Source organism: Pseudophryne corroboree, chromosome 5 (assembly GCF_028390025.1).
Source record: "Pseudophryne corroboree isolate aPseCor3 chromosome 5, aPseCor3.hap2, whole genome shotgun sequence".
In the NCBI taxonomy this organism is placed as follows: Eukaryota; Metazoa; Chordata; class Amphibia; order Anura; family Myobatrachidae; genus Pseudophryne; species Pseudophryne corroboree.
The window spans coordinates 423736119-423760022 of NC_086448.1; the positions used below are offsets into that span (position 1 = coordinate 423736119).

At 46.7% G+C, this 23904-nt stretch overlaps 1 protein-coding gene across 2 annotated transcripts in view; it reads right to left on the reverse strand.

The window, feature by feature from the left end:
• The window catches only part of ICE1 (interactor of little elongation complex ELL subunit 1), a 292267-nt gene that overhangs the window by 186759 nt on the left and 81604 nt on the right, over positions 1-23904 (reverse strand). For both annotated transcript variants that reach the window (XM_063922809.1, XM_063922810.1), the window contains exon 7: positions 821-897. In XM_063922809.1, coding sequence (XP_063778879.1) covers positions 821-897 — 77 coding nt within the window. The remainder of the gene's footprint in view (positions 1-820; positions 898-23904) is intronic.

A 23904-nucleotide genomic window follows, 5' to 3' on the forward strand; every position in this document is an offset into this window, starting at 1 on the left:
ATGCAGGGGGACGCCCAGCACAGGGCTAGTCCGCCCTGCATGTCAGTACAGCTTCCCCCTGCAGAAGTGCAAAAACACTGCACAGCAGCAATGCTTTTGCATTTCAGGAGTAGCTCCCGTCCAGTGCAGCTCCTGCGGCTAGCCGGGAGAACCTCTTCACTGCCCGGGTCGAAGCGGCTGCGTGTGACGTAATGCAGCCGCTGAGGCCTGTCCCCCCCAACTGTCCGGCCACGCCTGCGTTGACCGGACTGCGCCCCCTAAACGGCTGCTTAATGCCGCCGTCCAGCCCCCTCTTGCCCACCGACCGACTCTGCCTGCCAATCAGGCAGAGACGAACGCTAGGCAACGACGGCCTTTGGCCGTCTGGCATGCGCCGGCGCATGCACAGTACTGACCCGATCGCACCACTACGATAAACTGCAGCATGCGATGGGGTCAGAATGACCCCCATAGTGCGATACAAACAGGCTGATCAGGGCTGGAGCGGTCGTCACACACCCTCCCTGAAAACGTTTGGAAATACCTGCGTTTTTCCTGACACTCCCTGAAAAAGGCCAGTTACCACCTGCAAACGCCCTTATCCAGTCAATCACCTTGCGAACGTCTTGCAGTCGAAAGTTTTGCACCAAGCTGTCACTGCTTGGAGATGCGCCTGCGCATTGTGGTGCATATGCACGCGCAGTCATTTGATAATCGCCCACTGTGCGAATTCGCACGACAGTGATCAGTTCTGAATCAGGCCCTTTGTCAGAACCCAAATGCAGCAACTAAACTAAGCAATCAAAATGTTAAATTATAACAACTTAACAGGGATACATACAACACATCACTTTTCAGACATTCTTCTTTGACTCTGGTATACTCCATTTGTGTTTGTTGATAAATCTTGAGTGTAGACTGTAAATGAAAAAACAGATTATATTTACAATATTGTAAAACACAAACCAAAATAAAAAAAAAACATTATTTTCCAGGGATCAGTGTCTCACAACATGGCCTCCATAATATCGAATTTTCAGTAGGGAAGCACTCACCAGACTTGCTTGTAGAGAAAATAGGATTTTGGTACTTACCAGGTAAATCCTTTTCTTTGAATCCATAGGGGGCACTGGAGTACTCTTGGGATATGGACGGCTTCCACCGGAAGAAGGCACTGAATAAATTAATTTTTGAGACTACTCCTCCCCTCCATATCCTCGAGCACTTCAGTGTTTTTTACTGAGCCGAACAGGATCGATAGAGAGATTGACCAAAGAAGAATTACATATAATCTCACGGACAACAATAAAGTTGACACAAAACGTAACAGACAACTAAACAGTTGACACCATAACTGATTAACCCTTGTTAAATTTAAACCAGTCGTGAAAGTGTGTTACCATAAGAACCACTGAACTTCCTAAAACAGGTAAACTGCTCTGGGTGGGCGTCCAGTGCCCCCTATGGATTCAAAGAAAAGGATTTACCTGGTAAGTACCAAAATCCTATTTTCTTTATCATCCACTAGGGGTCACTGGAGTACTCTTGGGATGTACCAAAGTTTCCTCCGTGGTGGGAGAGCTGTTTGGCACTTGTAACACTAAACGGCCAAAGCTAGATGCTGATGCCGCGAAAGTATCAAACTTGTAAAAGCGCACAAACGTGTGCACTGAAGACCAAGTAGCCGCACGGCAAAGCTGTGTCGTAGAAGCCCCACGACTCGCTGCCCATGACGTTCCCACAGAACGTGTGGAATGAGCTGTTACTGAAGTAGGTGGCTGTAACCTAGCATAAAGGTAAGCCTGACGTATGGTCAGTTTGATCCATCTGGATAAGGTTTGCTTAGAGGCTGGCCAACCCCTCTTAGCCGCATCATAGAGAACAAACAACGTATCCGTTTTACGCACAGTAGACGTTCGGGATACATAGATGCGCAATGCGCGAACCACATCCAACGTTCCAGAATCTCCTGTTAACACAGGAACTACTATTGGTTGATTGATGTGAAAAGACGACACTACCTTTGGTAGAAAAGCGGGATTCGTCCGAAGTTCCGCTCTGTCATCATGAAAAACTAAATACGGTGACTTGCACGACAAGGCACCCAGATCTGAAACACGCCTAGCCGAAGCTAAGGCTAAAAGAAAAATCGTTTTCCAAGTGAGAAATTTAATATCCACTTGTCGTAAAGGTTCAAAGTAATCAGACTGTAAGAAATCTAAAACCAGATTCAAGTCCAATGGTGCTGTAGGTGGAATGAAAGGAGGCTGTATCCTCTTTACACCCTGTAAAAACGTATGTATTGACGGCAACGAGGCCAATTTCCTTTGAAAGAAAATTGACAACGCAGATACCTGCACCTTTAGTGTGGAAAGACGTAGTCCTCCATCTAACCCCATCTGTAAAAATAACAAAAGACGGGATAAATTAAAAGATGATGTCGGAAATTTCCGAGCTTCACACCAACTTATATAAGTACGCCAGATTCTGTAATAATGAGCTGCCGTAACCGGCTTCCTAGCTCGTACCATGGTTGGTATAACAGACTCAGGAATGCCCTCTCTTCTTAAGATGGCCTTTTCAACAGCCACCCCGTCAAACGCAGCCGCGCTAAATCGGGGTAAAGGAACGGACCCTGTTGTAACAGGTCCGGACGTAGTGGGAGTGGCCACGGATCGTCTGCGAGTAACCCGAGGAGATCCGAGAACCAAGCCCTCCGAGGCCAATGAGGCGCTATTAGTATGACTGTGACGGACCCTCTCTTGATCCGTTTTAGCAACAGCGGGAGCAGCGGAAACGGTGGAAACAGATACACAAGGCTGTACGGCCACGTGGCTGTGAGAGCATCCACCGCCACTGCCCCTGGATCTCTTGTTCTGGACACATATCGTGACACCTGATGATTGTGGCGGGATGCCATCAGATCCACCTGAGGGTACCCCCACTTCTGGATCAACATCTGAAATACTTCTGGATTTAATGCCCACTCTCCTGGATGAAAATCCCGACGACTGAGAAAATCTGCCTCCCAGTTGTCCACTCCCGGAATGAACACTGCCGACAATATCACCTGGTGATATTCGGCCCATCTGAGGATCCGAGCTACTTCCCGCATTGCCATGCGGCTTCTCGTTCCTCCTTGTTTGTTTATGTATGCGACTGCCGTCGCATTGTCTGACTGCACCTGAACAGTCTGAAAACGAAACATGTACACTGCTTGTCTTAGAGCATTGTAAATCGCCCTGAGTTCCAGAACATTTATGGATAGCGATCTTTCGTGATTTGCCCAGAGGCCCTGGAGCCGATGACTCTGAACTACAGCTCCCCAACCTCTGAGACTTGCGTCTGTTGTCAGAATTATCCAATTCACGACGCCGAATCGTCTCCCTGCAGATAGATTGTGTATTTTTAACCACCAGAGAAGAGACACCCTGACTTGTGGCGACAATCTCACCCTGTGGTGCAACTGCAGATGTGATCCCGACCATTGCGCTAACACCTCCAGTTGAAACGGACGTGAGTGAAACCTTCCGAACTGAAGTGCTTCGAAAGCCGCCACCATTGTGCCTAAAAGGCGAATGCACAAATGTACTGAGACTGTGCGTGGCTTGAGCACTAATTGCACCAGATGACGAATGACCTGTACTTTCTGTTGTGGCAGGTAAACCTTTTGTTTTACTGTATCGAGAATCATCCCTAGGAATTGAAGTCGCTGACACGGAATTAGATGTGATTTCTTTAAACTGACTATCCAACCGTGCTGAACTAGTACATTGTACGTTAGCAAAGCATGCTGGAGAAGCAATTGTTGAGACGGAGCCTTTATGAGTAGATCGTCCAAATACGGAACAATTATTACCCCTAGGGACCTGAGATGAGCTATCATCACGGACATTACCTTGGTGAATACCCGAGGCGCTGATGAGAGGCCAAACGGGAGAGCCTGAAACTGGTAATGGTCTCGCCTTATCGCAAACCTTAAGAAACTCTGGTGAGGTGGCCAAATCGGAATGTGTAAGTACGCATCCTTGAGATCCAGTGCAATCATGAATTCCTGCGGCTCTAACCCTGCAATTACTGACCTGAGAGATTCCATCTTGAATCTGTGGTAAGTGACGTAATGATTGAGACCTTTTAGGTTCAATATTGGCCTGACTGAGCCATCTGGTTTTGGTACCAGAAACAGACTGGAATAATAACCCTGCCCCTGTTCCTGCACGGGGACCGGAATTACAACTGCAGCATTCAGCAGAGACTGAATGGCAACCTGCAGAACTGCTTTCTTGTCGTCCGACACAGGCAGTCCTGTCGTGAAAAATCTTCCTGTCGGAAGATAATCGAACTCTATTTTGTAACCCTCTAATACTAACTTGCGGATCCACCCATCTGTGGACGTCTGCAGCCACGCCCCCTGAAAGCTCTGAAGGCGTGCTCCCACAATTGGAGATCCGAGATGGGCTGGGAGCCCGTCATGCCACTGGTTTGTTAGTGGTCTTAGTGTCTTGACGACGTGCATTGGATTGTCGAGCACTACGTCCCCGACCTCTTCTACCAGGCGTGACTGCTCCTGTGCCCTGCCCACGAAAGGGCTGAGTTCTAAAGGATTTGAACGCCGGACCAGAATATTTCCGTTTAGGTATAGTTGTAGGCGATGGAAGAAACACAGACTTTCCTCCAGTAGCCTCAGAAATCCATTTGTCCAATTCAGGACCGAAAAGCTTCTCGCCATCATAAGGCAATGCCTCTATACCTTTTTTAACCTCCGTCTCCGCCTGCCAAGAACGAAGCCAAAGTGCTCGTCGTACTATGACTAGCGATGAGGACAGGCGAGAAGTAAGCTGACAGACGTCAGTAGAAGCTGTACATAGATATTCAGCAGCTTCCCAGATTTGATCCGCGAGAAGTATAAGATGGTCATCTTGCAGAGCCGACTTGAGCTCTTTTATCCATACCATTAAAGCTTTAGTAACCCAAATGCCAACCAACCCAGGTCTCAGCAGCACTCCAGCTGCTGTATACATGGACCTTAGCATAGCCTCTATTTTACGATCTGCAGGGTCTTTAAGCGTAGTAGCAGTTGGTACTGGTATGGTTAACTTCCTTGTAAGTTTGGATACGGATGAATCCACCAATGGTGGGTTCTCCCAAGTAGCTGTCATGGACTCTGGAAATGGGTAACTCGATTTAAATCTACGAGGAATAGAAAACCGTTTATCCGGATTTTTCCGTGATTCCAGTAACATTTTATTAAGAGATTCCGAAATAGGGAAACACATCGGAGATCTCTGTCGTTTAGTAAAAACTACCTCATCATTCGTCAGGGGCTCCTCAGTTTCCGTAAACTCCAGCGACTGACGTACTGCTCTGATGAGATTGTCAATACCTGGGCTGTCAAAATCGTCACTATCTGACTGTTGCCCTATTTCGCCCTCCTCATACTCCTGTTCAGTGAGGTCTAGTATCCCAGAGACTGGAGAATTATTAGGAAAAGGAAATTTATCTTTTCCACTCAAGGTGGGCCTCTGACCAGATTGAGACTCTGGTAACTCAAATGGTCTCATTTTAAACTCAGATCTTGCCGCCTCTCTTTCTTCACGAGAGGCGGCCAGCTCTGATTGTAAACCAACTAATACATCTGCAAGTAAAGCCCATGGAGGGTCCAGAGATGGTGGTTTTACTTCTGAAATCGTATTTATGGCTGTATTAACAACACATGCTGTACATGTGGTGGATCCATCAGGCAACACACTCTTACAGACATGACATGAAAAATGTTTCTTAGATTTTGCTGGTGTCTTACTCATTATAAAAGACAGACAATACAAACTACACACAGACAGACTGCACGACTCAGTAATAACACCAAAGTTCCTGGTATATATCAGGCAAGTGCAGTGCCTGCCAGCAATAAGAAAACTGACCCCAAAATTCCCCTAGTACCACTCTTAGCCGAGATGTAATAAAGGAAACCTGGAACAGACAGGAGAACATTAACATATTAAGCATGCCAAATACTGCCAATGTCTCCCCCCCCCCACTCCCACGACCTCCGTGTACAGCACCGGGTCGGGGCCTGTGGAAGTCTGCATAGGGCCGTGTGAGCGGCCTGTACCTGTAGGCCCAGGCAGCGGGAACTCCTCGGCTGCTGCGGGCGGATAGCGGAAGCAGCGAGCGTGCTGCATAGAGCCCTGGAGCGGCCTATGCACACGCGCTCCCGCCCGCCACACACATTTTGCGGAGTGTCTGTGTAGCCAGGCAGCGCTGCTGCGGCGCCGGGGAGCAGCGGTCTGGTATTTAAGATGCTGGGAGCGGAGAGTGAGAGCGCGCCGCATGGAGCCGTGATGCGGCCCATGCACACGCGCTCCGGGCAGCGGTGAGTACCCAATACAATCCCCAACAGTGGAGCGGCAGCAAGAGCTGACCGCCCCTAACATACCTGGACCGTGACCAAAGTCTATGACGGGGCTTCTCATCCAAGCTCCGTCCAGCTTTTTGCAGGCAGCCTGCAGGTGGAGTGAGGGAGCTCTTTACAGAGAGGTCCGACACTCACGGCTGTTCTCAGCCGCTTCCACTGTCCCTGACCCACGCCTGTTAGAAGGGGGGAAAGGACGTGGAAATCCTTGAAAAGAAGAAAAACTTAGGAACTAAAAAAAAAATTCCAATACTTCGTGGACGAGCTCCACTATGCCTTCTAACTGTGTCGAGCACAGAAAAAACACTGAAGTGCTCGAGGATATGGAGGGGAGGAGTAGTCTCAAAAATTAATTTATTCAGTGCCTTCTTCCGGTGGAAGCCGTCCATATCCCAAGAGTACTCCAGTGACCCCTAGTGGATGATAAAGAAAAAATAAGATTTTACTTACCGGTAAATCTATTTCTCGTAGTCCGTAGTGGATGCTGGGGACTCCGTAAGGACCGTGGGGAATAGACGGGCTCCACAGGAGACATGGGCACTTTAAGAAAGAATTTAGGTTCTGGTGTGCTCTGGCTCCTCCCTCTATGTCCCTCCTCCAGACCTCAGTTAGAGAAACTGTGCCCGGAAGAGCTGACAGTACAAGTAAAATGATTTTGGAAATCCAGGGCAAGATTCATACCAGCCACACCAATCACACCATATAACTTGAGATAAACTTACCCAGTCAACATTATGAACAACAGAGCATCAGTACAACCCTGATGCAACAATAACATAGCCCTTATTGCAGCAATAACTATATACAAGTATTGCAGAAGAAGTCCGCACTTGGGACGGGCGCCCAGCATCCACTACGGACTACGAGAAATAGATTTACCGGTAAGTAAAATCTTATTTTCTCTAACGTCCTAGTGGATGCTGGGGACTCCGTAAGGACCATGGGGATTATACCAAAGCTCCCAAACGGGCGGGAGAGTGCGGATGACTCTGCAGCACTGAATGAGCAAACACAAGGTCCTCCTCAGCCAGGGTATCAAACTTGTAGAACTTTGCAAAAGTGTTTGAACCTGACCAAGTAGCCGCTCGGCACAGCTGTAGTGCCGAGACCCCTCGGGCAGCCGCCCAAGAAGAGCCCACCTTCCTAGTGGAATGGGCCTTAAGTGATTTTGGCAGCGGCAATCCAGCCGCAGAATGAGCCTGCTGAATCGTGTTACAGATCCAGCGAGCAATAGTTTGCTTTGAAGCAGACGCACCAAGCTTGTTGGAAGCATACAGGATAAACAAAGAGTCTGTTTTCCTGACTCTAGCCGTTCTGGCTACATAAACCTTCAAAGCCCTGACCACATCAAGCAACTCGGAATCCTCCAAGTCAGTAGTAGCCACAGGCACCACAATAGGTTGGTTTATATGAAAAGATGAAACCACTTTTGGCAGGAACTGTGGACGGGTCCGCAACTCTGCTCTATCCGCATGGTTCAAACCAGTGGGATTTAAGGAAACTCAACACCACTTTAAGATCCCAAGGTGCCACTGGAGGCACAAAAGGGGGCTGAATATGCAGCACTCCCTTCACAAACGTCTGAACTTCAGGTAGAATAGTCAACTCCTTTTGAAAGAAAATGGATAGGGCCGAAATCTGGACCTTAATGGAACCCAATTTTAGGCCCAAAGTCACTCCTGACTGTAGGAAGTGAAGGAAACGGCCCAGCTGGAATTCCTCCGTAGGGGCATTCCTGGCCTCACACCAAGCAACATATTTTCGACATATACGGTGATAATGTTGAGCTGTCACGTCCTTCCTAGCCTTTATCAGCGTAGGAATGACCTCATCCGGAATGCCTTTCTCCGCTAGGATCCGGCGTTCAACCGCCATGCCGTCAAACGCAGCTGCGATAAGTCTTGGGACAGACAGGGCCCTTGTTGCAACATGTCCTGTCTTAGAGGAAGAGCCCACGGGTCCTCTGTGAGCATTTCTTGCAGATCTGGATACCAAGTCCTTCGTGGCCAATCTGGAACAATGAGTATCGTTCTCACTCCTCTTTTTCTTATTATTCTCAGCACCTTGGGTATGAGAGGAAGAGGAGGAAATACATAGACCGACTGGAACACCCACGGTGTCACCAGGGCGTCTACAGCTATCGCCTGAGGGTCTCTTGACCTGGCGCAATACCTCTGTAGCTTTTTTGTTGAGGCGGGATGCCATCATGTCCACCTGTGGCAGTACCCACCGACTTGCAGTCTGTGCGAAGACTTCCTGATGAAGTCCCCACTCTCCTGGGTGGAGGTCGTGTCTGCTGAGGAAGTCTGCTTTCCAGTTGTCCACTCCCGGGATGAACACTGCTGACAGTGCGCTTACGTGATTCTCCGCCCAGCGAAGAATTCTGGTGGCTTCAGCCATAGCTACCCTGCTCCTTGTGCCGCCTTGTCGGTTTACATGAGCCACTGCGGTGATGGTGTCTGACTGAATCAGAACCGGTTGGTCGCGAAGCAGGGTCTCCGCTTGACGTAGGGAGTTGTATATGGCCCTTAGTTCCAGGATGTTGATGTGAAGGCAAGTCTCCTGACTTGACCACAGACCTTGGAAATTTCTTCCCTGTGTGACTGCTCCCCACCCTCGGAGGCTTGCATCCGTGGTCACCAGGACCCAGTCCTGAATGCCGAATTTGCGGCCCTCGAGAAGGTGAGCACTCTGCAGCCACCACAGGAGAGACACCCTGGCCCTGGGGGATAGGGTGATTAACCGATGCATCTGAAGATGTGATCCGGACCACTTGTCCAGTAAGTCCCATTGAAAGGTCCTCGCATGGAACCTGCCTAAGGGAATGGCCTCGTATGATGCCACCATCCTTCCCAGGACTCGAGTGCAGTGATGCACTGACACCTGTTTTGGTTTTAATAGGTTCCTGACCAGTGTCATGAGCTCCTTCTATCGGGAGATAAACCCTTTTCTGGTCTGTGTCTAGAATCATGCCTAGGAAAGGCAGACGAGCCGTAGGAACCAACTGCGACTTTGAAATATTTAGAATCCAGCCGTGTTGCTGTTACACTTCCGGAGAAAGTGCTACGCTGATCAGCAACTGCTCTCTTGATCCCGCTTTTATGAGGAGATCGTCCAAGTATGGGATAATTGCGACCCCTTGCTTCCGCAGGAGTACCATCATTTCCGCCATTACCTTGGTAAATATTCTCGGTGCCGTGGAGAGACCAACGGCAACGTATGAAATTGGTAATGACAATCCTGTACCCCCAATCTGAGGTACGCCTGATGAGGTGGATAAATGGGGACATGAAGGTATGCATCCTTTATGTCCAGAGGCACCATAAAATCCCCCCTTCCAGGCTTGCGACGACCGCTCTCAGCGATTCCATCTTGAACTTGAACCTTTTCAGGTATATGTTCAGGGATTTTAAATTCAATATGGGTCTGACTGAACCGTCCTGTTTCGGGACTAGAACATGATCGAATAATAACCCACTCCTTGTTGAAGGAGGGGAACCTTGACCACCACCTGTGGAAGATACAATTTGTGAATTGCAGTTAACGCTATTTCCCTCTCGTGGGGGGAAGCCGGCAGGGCCGACGGTGAGGGGGCATCTCCTCGAAGTCCAGCTTGTATCCCTGAGACACAATATCTATTGCCCAGGGATCCAACAGGGAGTGAACCCACTTGTGGCTGAAATTTCGAAGACGTGTCCCCACCGGGCCTAGCTCCGCCTGTGGAGCCCCAGCGACATGCGGTGGATTTTGTAGAGGCCGGGGAGGACTTATGTTCCTGGGAACTAGCTGTGTTGTGCAGCTTCTTTCCTCTGCCCCTGCCTCTGGCAAGAAAGGACGCACCTCGGACTTTGTTTCTTTGTGATCGAAAGGACTGCATTTGATAATGTCGTGCTTTCCTAGGCTGTGCGGAATATAAGGCAAAAGATCAGAATTACCAGCCCTAGCTGTGGAGACCAGGTCCGAGATCCCTTCTCCACCTAATCCTCAGCCTTGTAAGGTAAACCTTCCATATGCCTCTTAAGTCGGCATCACCTGTCCATTGCATGTTCCACAGGACACGTCAAGCATAAATCGACATAGCGTTGACTCTAGAACCCAGTAGACTAATGTCTTTTTGGGCATGTTTTATGTATATCTATCTATCTATATATATATATATATATCTATATATATATATATATATATATATATATCTATATATATATATATATATATATATATATATATATATATATATATATATATATATATATATATATATATATATATATATATACATATATATATACATATATATATATATATATATATATATATATATATATATATATATATATATATCATACTAGGGTCTCAATCTCTGCTGATAAGGTATCTGTCCACGCTGCTACAGCGCTATAAAGCCATGCCGACACAATCGCCGGTCTGAGTAGTGTACCAAAATGTGTGTAAATGGACTTCAAAGTACTTTTACTGCATGCTATCTGCAGGATCCCTGAGGATAGCTGTTAAGTCAGCGCTACCTTTTGGGCAAACGGGAATCTTCCCCTAGGGTGTCACATCGTATCCTGGCCCTAGTAGGGAAAGGATACTCCCTGAGAATTCTTTGTGGGAAACTGCAGTCTCTTGTCTGGAGATGCCCGCTCTTTTTCTTCCTGAGAGGAGGGAAATTTACCTCAGCTTTCTTCCCCTTAAACATGTGTACCCTTGTGTCAGGGACAGATGAGTCATCAGTGATATGCAAAACATTTTTTATTACAATAATCATATATTGAATACTTTCCTGCCATTTTGGCTGTAACTTTGCATTATCGTAGTCGACACTGGAGTCAGACTCCGTGTCGATATCAGTGTCTATTATTTTGGATAGTGAGCATTGAGAGACTCTGAAGGTCTCTGTGACATAGGGACAGACATGGGTAGATTCCCTGTCTGTTCTCTAATCTTTTGTGCAATAAATTTACCTTAGCACTTAATTTCACATATCCAAACAGGTGTCGGCGTTGTCGACGGAGACACCACTCACACACATTTGCTCCATCTCCTCCTTAGGGGAGCCTTTTACCTCAGACATGTCGACACACACGTACCGACACACCACACACTCAGGGAATGCTCATCTGAAGACAATTCCCCCACAAGGCCATTTGGAGAGACAGAGAGAGAGTAAGCCAGCACACACCCCAGCGCTATAAACCCAGGAATAACACAGTAACTTAATGTTAACCCAGTAGCTGCTGTTTATATTGATTTTTGCGCCTAATTATGTGCCCCCCTCTTTTTACCCTCTTCTACCGTGTATCTGCAGGGGAGAGCATGGGGAGCTTCCTCTCAGCGGAGCTGTGGAGAAAAAATGGCGCAGGTGAGTGCTGAGGAAGAAGCCCCGCCCCCTCGACGGTGGGCTTCTGTCCCGCTTAAATATACATTTTCTTGGCGGGGGCTCATACATATATACAGTGCCCAACTGTATATATGAGTACTTTTGCCTACAGAGGTCCATATGCTGCCCCCCCCCCCCTGCGCCCTTACAGTGACCGGAGTATGTGAGGTGTGTTTGGAGCAATGGCGCACAGCTGCAGTGCGTTACCTCATGTGAAGAACAGAGTTTTCTGCCGCCGATTTCGAAGTCTTCTTGCTTCTCATACTCACCCGGCTTCTGTCTTCCGGCTCTGCGAGGGGGACGGCGGCGCGGCTCTGGGATCGGACGACGAGGGTGAGATCCTGTGTACGATCCCTCTGGAGCTAATGGTGTCCAGTAGCCTAAGAAAGAGGACCTAGCTTCAGAGAGTAGGGCTGCTTCTCTTACCTTCAGTCCCACGATGCAGGGAGTCTGTTGCCAGCAGAGCTCCCTGAAAATAAAAAAACCTAACAAAATACTTTCTTACAGCAAGCTCAGGAGAGCTCACTGAACAGCACCCAGCTCGTCTGGGCACAGATTCAAACTGAGGTCTGGAGGAGGGACATAGAGGGAGGAGCCAGAGCACACCAGAATCTAAATTCTTTCTTAAAGTGCCCATGTCTCCTGCGGAGCCCGTCTATTCCCCATGGTCCTTACGGAGTCCCCAGCATCTACTAGGACGTTAGAGAAATAAGATTTTAAATCTACCGGTAAATCTTTTTCTCCTTGTCCGTAGAGGATGCTGGGGACTCCGTAAGGACCATGGGGTATAGACGGGCTCCACGGGAGACATGGGCACACTATAAGACTTTAGATGGGTGTGAACTGGCTCCTCCCTCTATGCCCCTCCTCCAGACCTCAGTTAAAGAACTGTGCCCAGAGGAGACGGACAGTACGAGGAAAGGATTTTTGTTAATCTAAGGGCGAGATACATACCAGCCCACACCATACACACCGTACAACATGGTATACACTAAACCAGTTAACAGCATGAACAAAACAGCATCAGCCAGAGACTGATCGCAACTGTAACATAACCCTTATGTAAGCAACAACTATATACAAGCCTTGCAGAATTTGTCCGCACTGGGACGGGCGCCCAGCATCCTCTACGGACTAGGAGAAAAAGATTTACCGGTAGGTTTAAAATCTTATTTTCTCTTACGTCCTAGAGGATGCTGGGGACTCCGTAAGGACCATGGGCATTATACCAAAGCTACAAACCGGGCGGGAGAGTGCGGATGACTCTGCAGCACCGACTGAGCAAACATGAGATCCTCATCAGCCAGGGTATCAAACTTGTAGAATTTTGCAAGTGTTTGAACCCGACCAAGTAGCTGCTCGGCACAGCTGTAATGCCGAGACGCCTCGGGCAGCCGCCCAAGAAGAGCTCACCTTCCTAGTGGAATGGGCCTTTACCCAATTTGGTAACGGCAATCCAGCCGTAGAATGAGCCTGCTGAATCGTGTTACAGATCCAGCGAGCAATAGTCTGCTTAGAAGCAGGAGCGCCAACCTTGTTGGCCGCATACAGGACAAACAGTGCCTTTGTTTTCCTAACTCGAGCAGTCCTAGCTACATAAATTTTTAAGGCCCTGACTACATCAAGGGACTTGGAATCCTCCAAGTCACCCGTAGCCACAGGCACTACAATAGGTTGGTTCATATGGAACGACGAAACCACCTTAGGCAGAAATTGAGGACGAGTTCTCAACTCTGCTCGATCTACATGGAAAATCAGATAGGGGCTCTTGTGAGACAAAGCCGCCAATTCGGACACCCGCCTCGCAGATGCCAAGGCCAACAACATGACCACTTTCCAAGTGAGAAATTTTAACTCCACCGTTTGAAGAGGTTCAAACCAGTGTGATTGAAGGAACCGTAACACCACGTTAAGGTCCCACGGTGTCACTGGGTCACAAAAGGAGGTTGGATGTGCAGCACTCCCTTTACAAAAGTCTGGACTTCTGGGAGAGCAGCCAATTCCCGCTATGAAAACAGACGGCTTTAGGAAGCGACATGCGTTCCACGGGTTTGGAACGCACGCCGGAATGAAAGAGTATACGCGGAAGAGGAAGCGGCGTGCGTTTCAAGGTATGGAACGCACGCCGGGAGAAAAGTCCGAGGGCGGAAGCGGAAGTGGCGTGCGTTCCAAGGTTTGGAACGCACGCCGCAAATCAGACCTAATAGTACTTTTTAACGTTTACTTCGATTTTTTAACCTTTATGGAGACCTTGTACAAACTCTCTGTACCCTTAAAGTAAAAGGGGAAGAAGGAAAATAGGAATATTAGCCAGCTTAGACACCCATCAGGCCTTGAACAGTAACAACCAATCAGATCACTCTGGGGGGCATAAAAACCCAGAGCAGTATATTCCACCTCACACCTTGAAAAAGGCTCCCTAGAGAGCAGAAACGCGTTGGTGATCTGATTGGGGAGACTGCATTGAGCCGGTATTTGACCTCCTGGATACTGCAAATCCAGAGACTGATACAGCACCTGGAAAGATCGAGGGGAATCCTTGGTACATTAATATGCTGTTTTGGGTGGACGTTTCATGACACCCCACGAAATCCGGTACACATTCTAGCCTAGTCTGTGGTGGATTGCTGTATATGAAATTCAATTTACTATCTTAATTCTTTGTGGGAAGCATTTTATATTATTTTTGTGAAACTTTTTGAATAAAGACAATACTACTCTATATCCTCCTTTCTTTTCTATTTTTGGGGTCCACATGAAATTGGTTTCCCATTTGGAGAAAGGAGAGAACCAAAGATCAAGAAACTAGACATCTGACGTTGGAGTCCGTTCGTTGAAACTGCATTTGGACTGTAACACTAGATATCCCAGCAGAAAAAGGGGATAGTGTAACATTGTGGTTTTTAAATCTGTTATCCCTTTTTTACCCGGTTACCAAGAGGGTGCGCATGGTTGCCTACACTTGTTGTCAATATCCACTCCTGTCTGTAGAAAGTGGAGAAAACGACCCAGCTGAAAATCTTCCGTAGGAGTATTCTTGGCTTCACACCAACAAACATATTTCCTCCAGATACGGTGATAATGCTTTGCCGTTACCTCCTTCCTAGCTTTGATAAGAGTAGGGATGACTTCCCCCGGAATACCTTTCCTAGCTAGGATTTGGTGTTCAATCGCCATGCCGTCAAACGTAACTGCGGTAAGTCTTGGAACACACAGGGCCCCTGTTGCAACAGGTAACAACCTGGGAGGAAGAGGCCACGGATCTTCTGTGATCATTTCCTGAAGATCCGAATACCAGGCCCTTCGAGGCCAATCTGGAACAATTAGAATTGTCTGCACTCTGGTTCGTCTTATGATGCTCAATATTTTTGAGATGAGTGGAAGTGGAGGGAACACGTAGACAGACTGAAACACCCACGGTGTCACCAGGGCGTCCACCGCTACTGCCTGAGGGTCCCGCGACCTGGAACAATACGTCCAAAGCTTTTTGTTGAGGCGTGACGCCATCATGTCTATTTGAGGAAGTCCCCAACGACTTGTTACTTCTGTAAAGACTTCTTGATGAAGTCCCCAAGCTTCTGGATGGAGATCGTGTCTGCTGAGGAAGTCTGCTTCCCAGTTGTCTACTCCCGGGATGAAGACCGCTGACAGAGCGCTTACATGATTTTCCGCCCAGCGAAGAATCCTGGTGGCCTTCGCCATTGCTGCTCTGCTCCTCGTTCCGCCCTGGCGGTTTACATGCGCCACGGCTGTGATATTGTCTGTCTGGATCAGAACGGGTAGGTTGCGAAGAAGATTCTCCGGTTGCTGTAGGCAGTTGTATATGGCCCTTAATTCCAGCACATTGATGTGTAGACAAGCCTCCTGGCTTGACCATATTCCCTGAAAATTTCTTCCTAATGTGACTGCCCCCCATCCTCGGAGGCTCGCGTCCGTGGTCACAAGAACCCAATCTTGAATGTCGAACCTGCGACCCTCTAGAACAGGCATTCCCAACCGCGGTCCTCAAGGCACACCAACAGTGCAGGGTTTAGTGATATCCAGGCTTGAACACAGGTGACTTAATTAGTACCTCAGTTATTTTGATTTAACCATCTGTGCTGATGCCTGGATATCCCTAAAACCTGCACTGTTGGTGTGCCTTGAGGACCGCGGTTGGGAATGCCTGCTCTAGAAGGTGAGCACTCTGCAGCCACAACAGGAGAGATACCCTGGCCCTGGGGGACAGGCTTATCCTCCGATGCATTTGTAGATGGGACCCTGACCACTTGTCCAGAAGGTCCCACTGTAAAGTTCTCGCATGGAACCTGCCGAACGGAATTGCCTCGTAGGCTGCCACCATCTTTCCCAATACTCGAGTGCATTGATGAACTGACACTCTTTTTGGTTTTAGCAGGTCCTTGACCATGTTCTGGTGCTCCTGGGCTTTTTCCATTGAGAGAAAAACCCTCTTTTTTTCCCGTGTCCAGAATCATGCCCAAAAATGTCAGCCGAATTGTCGGAACCAACTGCGACTTTGGTAGATTTAGAATCCAGCCGTGTTGTTGTAGTACTCTCAGAGAGAGAGAGAGAGACACACGCTCTTTAGTAACTGATCTCTCGATCTTGCCTTTATCAGGAGATCGTCCAAGTATGGGATAATTGTGACCCCCTGCTTGCGCAGGAGCACCATAATTTCTGCCATCACCTTGGTGAAAATCCTCGGGGCCGTGGAAAGCCCAAACGGCAACGTCTGAAACTGGTAATGACAATCCTGTACAGCGAATCTCAGGCACACCTGATGAGGATGATATATGGGGACATGAAGGCATGCATCCTTTATGTCCAGAGACACCATAAAATCCCCCCCTTCCAGGCTGGAGATCACTGCCCGGAGAGATTCCATCTTGAATTTGAACCTCTTCAAATATAGGTTTAGGGATTTTAGATTTAGAATTGGTCTGACCGAGCCGTCCGGCTTCGGGACCACAAACAGGGTTGAATAAAACCCCTTTCCCTGTTGTTCTAGGGGAACCTTGATAATCACCTGTTGTTGACACAGTTTCTGTATGGCAGCTGAAACGGTTTCCCTCTCTGGGGGAGAAGCTGGCAAGGCCGATTTGAAAAATCGGTGTGGAGGCACATCTTAGAACTCCAGTTTGTAGCCTTGGGATACAATTTCGATCACCCAAGGATCCAAATCCAACTGAACCCAGACCTGGCTGAAGAGACTAAGACGTGCCCCCACCGGTGCGGACTCCCGCAGCGGGGCCCCAGCATCATGCGGTGGATTTTGTAGAAGCCGGGGAGGATTTTTGTTCCTGGGAACTAGCCGTAGCTGGTGCTCTTTTCCCTCTACCTTTACCTCTGGCGAGGAAGGAAGAGCCCCGACCCTTTATGAACTTATGCGACCGAAAGGACTGCATCTGGTATTGAGGTGTTTTCTTTTGCTGTGGGGGAACATAAGGCAAAAAAGAAGAGACTTACCCGCGGTAGCTGTGGAAACCAGGTCCGCGAGGCCCTCCCCAAATAAAACTTCACCCTTGTAAGGCAAAGCCTCCATATGTCTCTTTGAATCAGCATCACCTGTCCATTGACGGGTCCACAGGGACCTTCTAGCAGAAACTGCCATAGCATTGGCTCTTGAACCCAACAGCCCAATATCTCTAGCAGCATCTCTCATATATAATGCTGCGTCCTTAATGTGACCCAAGGTCAACAAAATACTATCCTTATCTAAGGTGTCAATGTCCGAAGACAAGTTATCTACCCACACTGCAATTGCGCTACCCACCCATGCCGACACTACTGCCGGACTAAGCAGGGCTCCAGTATGTGCGTAAATTGATTTTAAGGTAGTTTCCTGCCTGCGATCCGCAGGATCTTTTAGGGCCGCTGTGTCCGGGGACGGTAGCGCCACCTTTTTGGACAAGCGTGTCAAAGCTTTGTCCACCGTGGGCGAGGATTCCCACCATTACCTGTCCTTTAAGGGGAAAGTATACGCCATAATAATTCACTTGGGAACCTGCAGTCTCTTGTCTGGAGTTTTCCAAGCCTTTTCAAATAAAGCGTTCAGCTCATGAGATGGGGGAAACGTTACCTCAGGTTTCTTCCCCTTAAACATGCAGACCCTCGTGTCAGGGACAGAAGGGTCCTCTGTGATATGTAAAACATCTCTTATTGCAATAATCATATATTGAATACTCTTGGCCACCCTTGGGTGTAACCTTGCATCATCATAGTCGACACTGGAGTCAGAATCCGTGTCGGTATCAGTGTCTGCTACCTGTGAAAAGGGACGTTTATAGGACCCTGAAGGGTCTTGTGACACCACCAAAGCCATGGATTGAATCCCTGCTTTGTCCTTGGACCTTGCTTTGTCCAATCTCTTATGCAATAAAGTCACATTAGCATTTAACACATTCCACATGTCCAACCAATCCGGTGACGGCTGTGCCGAAGGAGACACCACCACCATCTGCTCTGCATTCTCCCTAGACGAGCCTTCCGCTTCAGACATGTCGACACACACGTACCGACACCCCCACTGGGATCTATGAATATGGGGACAGCACCCCAATAAAACCCTTTGGAGAGACAAAGAGAGAGTATGCCAGCACACACCCAGCGCCACTAGACACTGAAACCACAGTCTCAGCCTATACAGCGCTTTTTTGTATATGTGATTTGCGCCAAATAAATGTGCCCCCCCCTCGATTTTTATCCCGTTACTTGGTTCAGCAGGGGAGAGTCCGGGAGCAGCTTCTCTGCAGCGTGCTGTGGAGAAAATGGTGCTGGTTAGCGCTGGAGGATCAAGCCCCGCCCCCCTCGACGGCGGGCTTCGGTCCCGCTCAATTTTTTTATACTGGCGGGGGTTTTATAATATACTGCCTCCGCAGTACCTAAGCCTGGTGCCAGTCTAATTTGAGGTAATTATTGCTGCCCAGGGCGCCCCCCCCCCTGCGCCCTGCACCCTTGCTGTGCCTGTGTGTGTGTGTGGGAGCAATGGCGCGCAGCGCGACCGCTGCGCGGTACCACACTGAAGATCTGAAGTCTTCTGCCGCCTATGAAGTCTTCTTTCTTCATATACTCACCCGGCTTCTATCTTCCGGCTCTGTGAAGAGGACGGCGGTGCGGCTCCGGGACGAACAGCGAGGACGACACCTGTGTTCCGATCCTCTGGAGCTAATGGTGTCCAGTAGCCTAAGACGCAGAGCCTATCAGTAAAGTAGGTCTGCGTCTCTCCCCTCAGTCCCACGAAGCAGGGAGCCTGTTGCCAGCAGTGCTCCCTGAAAATAAAAAACCTAACAAAAGTCTTTTCAGAGAAACTCAGTAGAGCTCCCCTGCACTGCATCCAGTCTCCTCTGGGCACAGGATCTAACTGAGGTCTGGAGGAGGGGCATAGAGGGAGGAGCCAGTTCACACCCATCTAAAGTCTTAGAGTGCCCATGTCTCCTGCGGAGCCCGTCTATACCCCATGGTCCTTATGGAGTCCCCAGCATCCTCTAGGACGTAAGAGAAAAAAATCTTTTAATAATCACTCACATGTCCAAAAGCTAAGGTCAACATTTCGGTCCTGGCATGGACCTTTTTCAAGGCCAAGTCACACAGCTCCTGGGATCACAAGTCTGGTGAGTGCTCCCCTACTGAAAATTCAATATAAATATCTACTATATAAAAATGAAAATTTGTCCTTCTGTCTGTATTTCTATACAAATCCACAGTTTACATGCGAAGAGCGTGAAATTTGACATACAAGCGTATTAAAACACGGCGGAGGCAATTAAAAAAAATTAGAAATCCCTAGCACCCCTAGGGGGGCAGACAGCAGAACAGAGTATATCAGGAGACAGCATAACGCTGGAATTGCTGGAGCAATGTACTCAGAAATTGGTACACATATGCCTTACAATGTGGGAACAAACACTGTGGGGGTCAGACACCCCTAGGGATGGGACAGCAGCACAGAGTATGTCAGCAGACAGAATAACTGTGGAAGGGCTGGAACAATTAACAGCAAACTTGGTACACATCTGACTTACAATCTGGAAACAAACTCTGCGGGGGTTAGACACCCCTAGCGGTGGAACAGCAGCACAGAGTATTTCAGGAGACAGCATAACTCCCGAATGCCTGGAGCAATTTATACCAAACTTGCTACACAAATGACTTACACTCTGGGAACAAACACTGTGGGGGCAACACACCACTAGCACCCCTAGGGGTAGGCCAGCAGCACAGACTATATCAGGACATGCATGATGTCGGTGATGACAGGGCAAGTGACATGATGTGAGGAGGGGAATGCAGGTAGCACAAACCTACACACTGACAGTTATATAGTGGAAGTAGCACGGTCCCCCAAAGTAGGTCAGGAAATACATAACGTGCTGCGCTATGTAATAAACTGAAAAAAAACAAAACGATAATTTCACAGGTGCACTGACATGATGTGAGGAGGGGAATAGAGGCAGCAGGAAGCCACAGACTAAGAGTTGTATAGTGGGAAGAGCAGGGTCCCTTGGGGGACAAAAAAAGAGGTCCGGCCACTGCACAAAAGTGCGTCAGGGAAGCAAGAGCAAGATATGCCTATATACTATATCTCCAACCAACGTAAATTAATGAACAACTATCATTCTAATTTACCATCCTCATCCCGTAGCGAAGCATGGGTATTCAGCTATCTACAATGTTATTTATACTGTGTGTTTAATATTTACATTTATTTTTGCAAACAGACATTCTTAAAATCTCAGGCATCGCCGGGTACTCCAGCTATATATTGCTTCTTAAGCTATTTTTTTTACATAGATTCTTTATTTCTTTTATACTATATTTCTCTGTTGTATTTTAGTGCTATTATTGTAATAAAACCATGTACCCCCCTTCTTTTAAAAAAATGAGTAAGCAGTCTACTTATGTATGTCACCAGTGGTCGCTAAGAATTATTATATAGACAGATAGATAGGATTAGATAGATAGATAGATATTATATTATATTATATACAGGTTGAGTATCCCATATCCAAATATTCCGAAATACGGAATATTCCGAAATACGGACTTTTTTGAGTGAGAGTGAGATAGTGAAACCTTTGTTTTTTGATGGCTCAATGAACACAAACTTTGTTTAATACACAAAGTTATTAAAAATATTGTATTAAATGTACTTCAGGCTGTGTGTATAAGGTGTATATGAAACATAAATGAATTGTGTGAATGTACACACACTTTGTTTAATGCACAAAGTTATAAAAAATATTGGCTAAAATGACCTTCAGGCTGTGTGTATAAGATGTATATGAAACAAATGCATTCTGTGCTTAGATTTAGGTCCCATCACCATGATATCTCATTATGGTATGCATTTATTCCAAAATACGGAAAAATCCCATATCCAAAATACCTCTGGTCCCAAGCATTTTGGATAAGGGATACTCAACCTGTATTAGCATTTTCATCTGAAAAAAAAAAAATGTGGCAGATTACTGAAATCTCCACATTCTGATTGACAACGGGTCAAGATGTCAAAGTGATACATTGATTAGAAACGGAGATGTGATTTTTTTTTTTCCACATGCACCTCGGAGCATTAGGGGTGGCATTTCCCAGCAATTTTTTTAAACTTTGACCCCCTATATCTCGAAAACTGTGAGGCCTAGCAAAAGAAAATTTTGAAATGAGTTAGTAGCTACATGGTAGTATCAAGTGTACAAAGTTTCATGAAAATCTCAGTCAGTGGGTGTCATTCCTGGGTGAAATGACAGAGTGACCCTATAATAATCAGCCACGATAAGGGGGCTGGGATAATAATACAGGATTTGGAGCAATATAGTACAGAAATATACTGGCAATTGAGTGACAATATGGTATACAGAGAATTAACTGCAGACCCAATTTGGATTTTTAACAAGGAATTACGAATAATTTTAAAAAGAATAAGTCTCTAATAACATAATTTCAAGTTCACTGAAGAATGCTTTAATAGAAGACCATCCAGTAGCACCAGATTTGTATATGATTCTAATAGTGCATAAAGACCCTCTTAGTCCTCCAGGACGTCAGATTATAGCAGCTTAGGACTCAATTATTTAAAAAGTGGCAAAATACTTGGATACATATTTTGAGCATGTTATTCAAATACAGGACACTTATTTAAAGGACACGACTTCTTTCATTTTGAAATTGAGTCAGTTACCATCTTCAATGCCCAAATATTTTTTGTGTACATTGGACGTGGTTAATTTGTACACGAGGATACCCCATGAAGGTGGGTTAGCAGCAGTAAGAAGTCTCCTGTCTAACAGTCCAGCCTATATGGGGCCATTTTTTATTCATCTGCTTGAAATTACTTTGAAAAATAAAAATAATTATGTCTTGTTCGAAAATAAGTGTTACCTTCAACAAGGCTGCGCCATGGGGTCCTGTGTGGCCCCGGCATTTGCAAATTGTTTGAGGTGGTGTGTGTAATCTTTTTCTCAAACCCTAATATTGCTTCTAAGATTTTAATATTTCTATGGTATATTGACGACCTGTTTGTTATTTGGTTTTGGGAGGAAAGTGAATTTCATGAATTGAGGACCAGAGAAAATGCAGCAAGTGAACATATTAAATTCACTTGCTCCATTACCTGTGAACAAGTTAATTACTTGGATGTCACTATCTATTTGAGGCAAGATGGTCTGCATACTTCATACTATATAGGAAAAAGACTGATAAGAATAATGTTTTGCATCATTCCAGTCAACTTCGAAGAGCGACCAAGGAAGGTCTTCCTTTCTCGCAATTTCTCAGAGCACAATGTATTTCTGACAATATGGCATCAACTGTATCAGTAATAGATTTGATGATTGGGCAATTTCTATTGAGGGGACATGATTATGACTAGTTACTTAAGGCCAAAGTAAAGGCCCTAGCTATTCCCAGGGAGGAGACATTTTCTCATGTGAAGTTGAAAACAGCAGACAACTTAAGAATACCCTTTGTCCAAAAATGTCATGAGTGACACTATAGTTAAAGAAACTAAATGGTTTATGGCCGTTAGTCTCCACGGACCCTGATTTAAAGGTGTTTAAAAACGTGAGAGTCATGCCCAGTTTCACACAACACAAAAATTTAAAGCAGTGGCTAGTAAGGAATGATATCTCTGAAGATAGGAAATGTGTTTGGCTCTGTTTTTTTAACTAACTCTGAAACCTGGGGCGTTACTGGTGTGTGGGGTGCACCACGTGTAGTTATAGTGAAAAGGTTGGCTCTTTTGCACACCCACACACAGGTAATCAGAATCCCATACGGCAAGTTTTGACATGTACAAGTACACATGTGGTGTATTTTATTCGCTGTCCGTGTGGTCTTTTCTATGTAGGAAAGATAACACAACAGTGTAAGGAACGCATGCCCTTACACAGGTCGGCTATCCGGTAGGCAGTTGAGGGGCAAGTGGTAACCCAGGAACATCTTGTATTATGACATTTTAGGGAACACAAACATGGTTAGGCAACGCTGCTGTATAAAATTATTGACCAGGTTGAGAAGAAAGTTAGGGGGGGGGGGGGGGGGGGGGGAGACAGAGACAAAACCCTTCTTCAGTGTGAAGACAGGTGGATACACCGCGTAAATACAGTATCCCCAAATGGACTTAATGAGAATTTTGGTCTTAACTGTTTTTTTTATAAATGGTTTTAGAAGAATGTCAGCTTTAAGTATTGGGGACTTAGCCAATTTGGTAGATCAAGTTCATACCTCCGTGCAAATAGTGGAAGCATATAATTATTGAGATTTGAAAGCGATTACTGTGATCGGATTGTGATATATAATTTATGACAGTTATTCCAAAGCATGAGATTGCTGTCAATAACTGTTTTTACAGTGGATAAATGTAATTTTGCTACTCCCTTTGTATGTTATTTTTGTATTGAGTAAGCCACATGATTATGCTCTCTCTGGTTGCTAGGCAGCGGGATGTCCGGGAGGGGAGTGATGTGAACGCTGATCAGCGTGCGTCACCAGTGGTGACGCCATCAGGAGGAGGTGGGATCTCACTGGGTGAGTTATAAAAGTTTGCTTTGTGTATTGATAGGCTTGTTTGATCCTGAAGACGATTGATTAAAATTGAAATGTTGATCATATAGGACAGATCCCCGTGTACTATTTG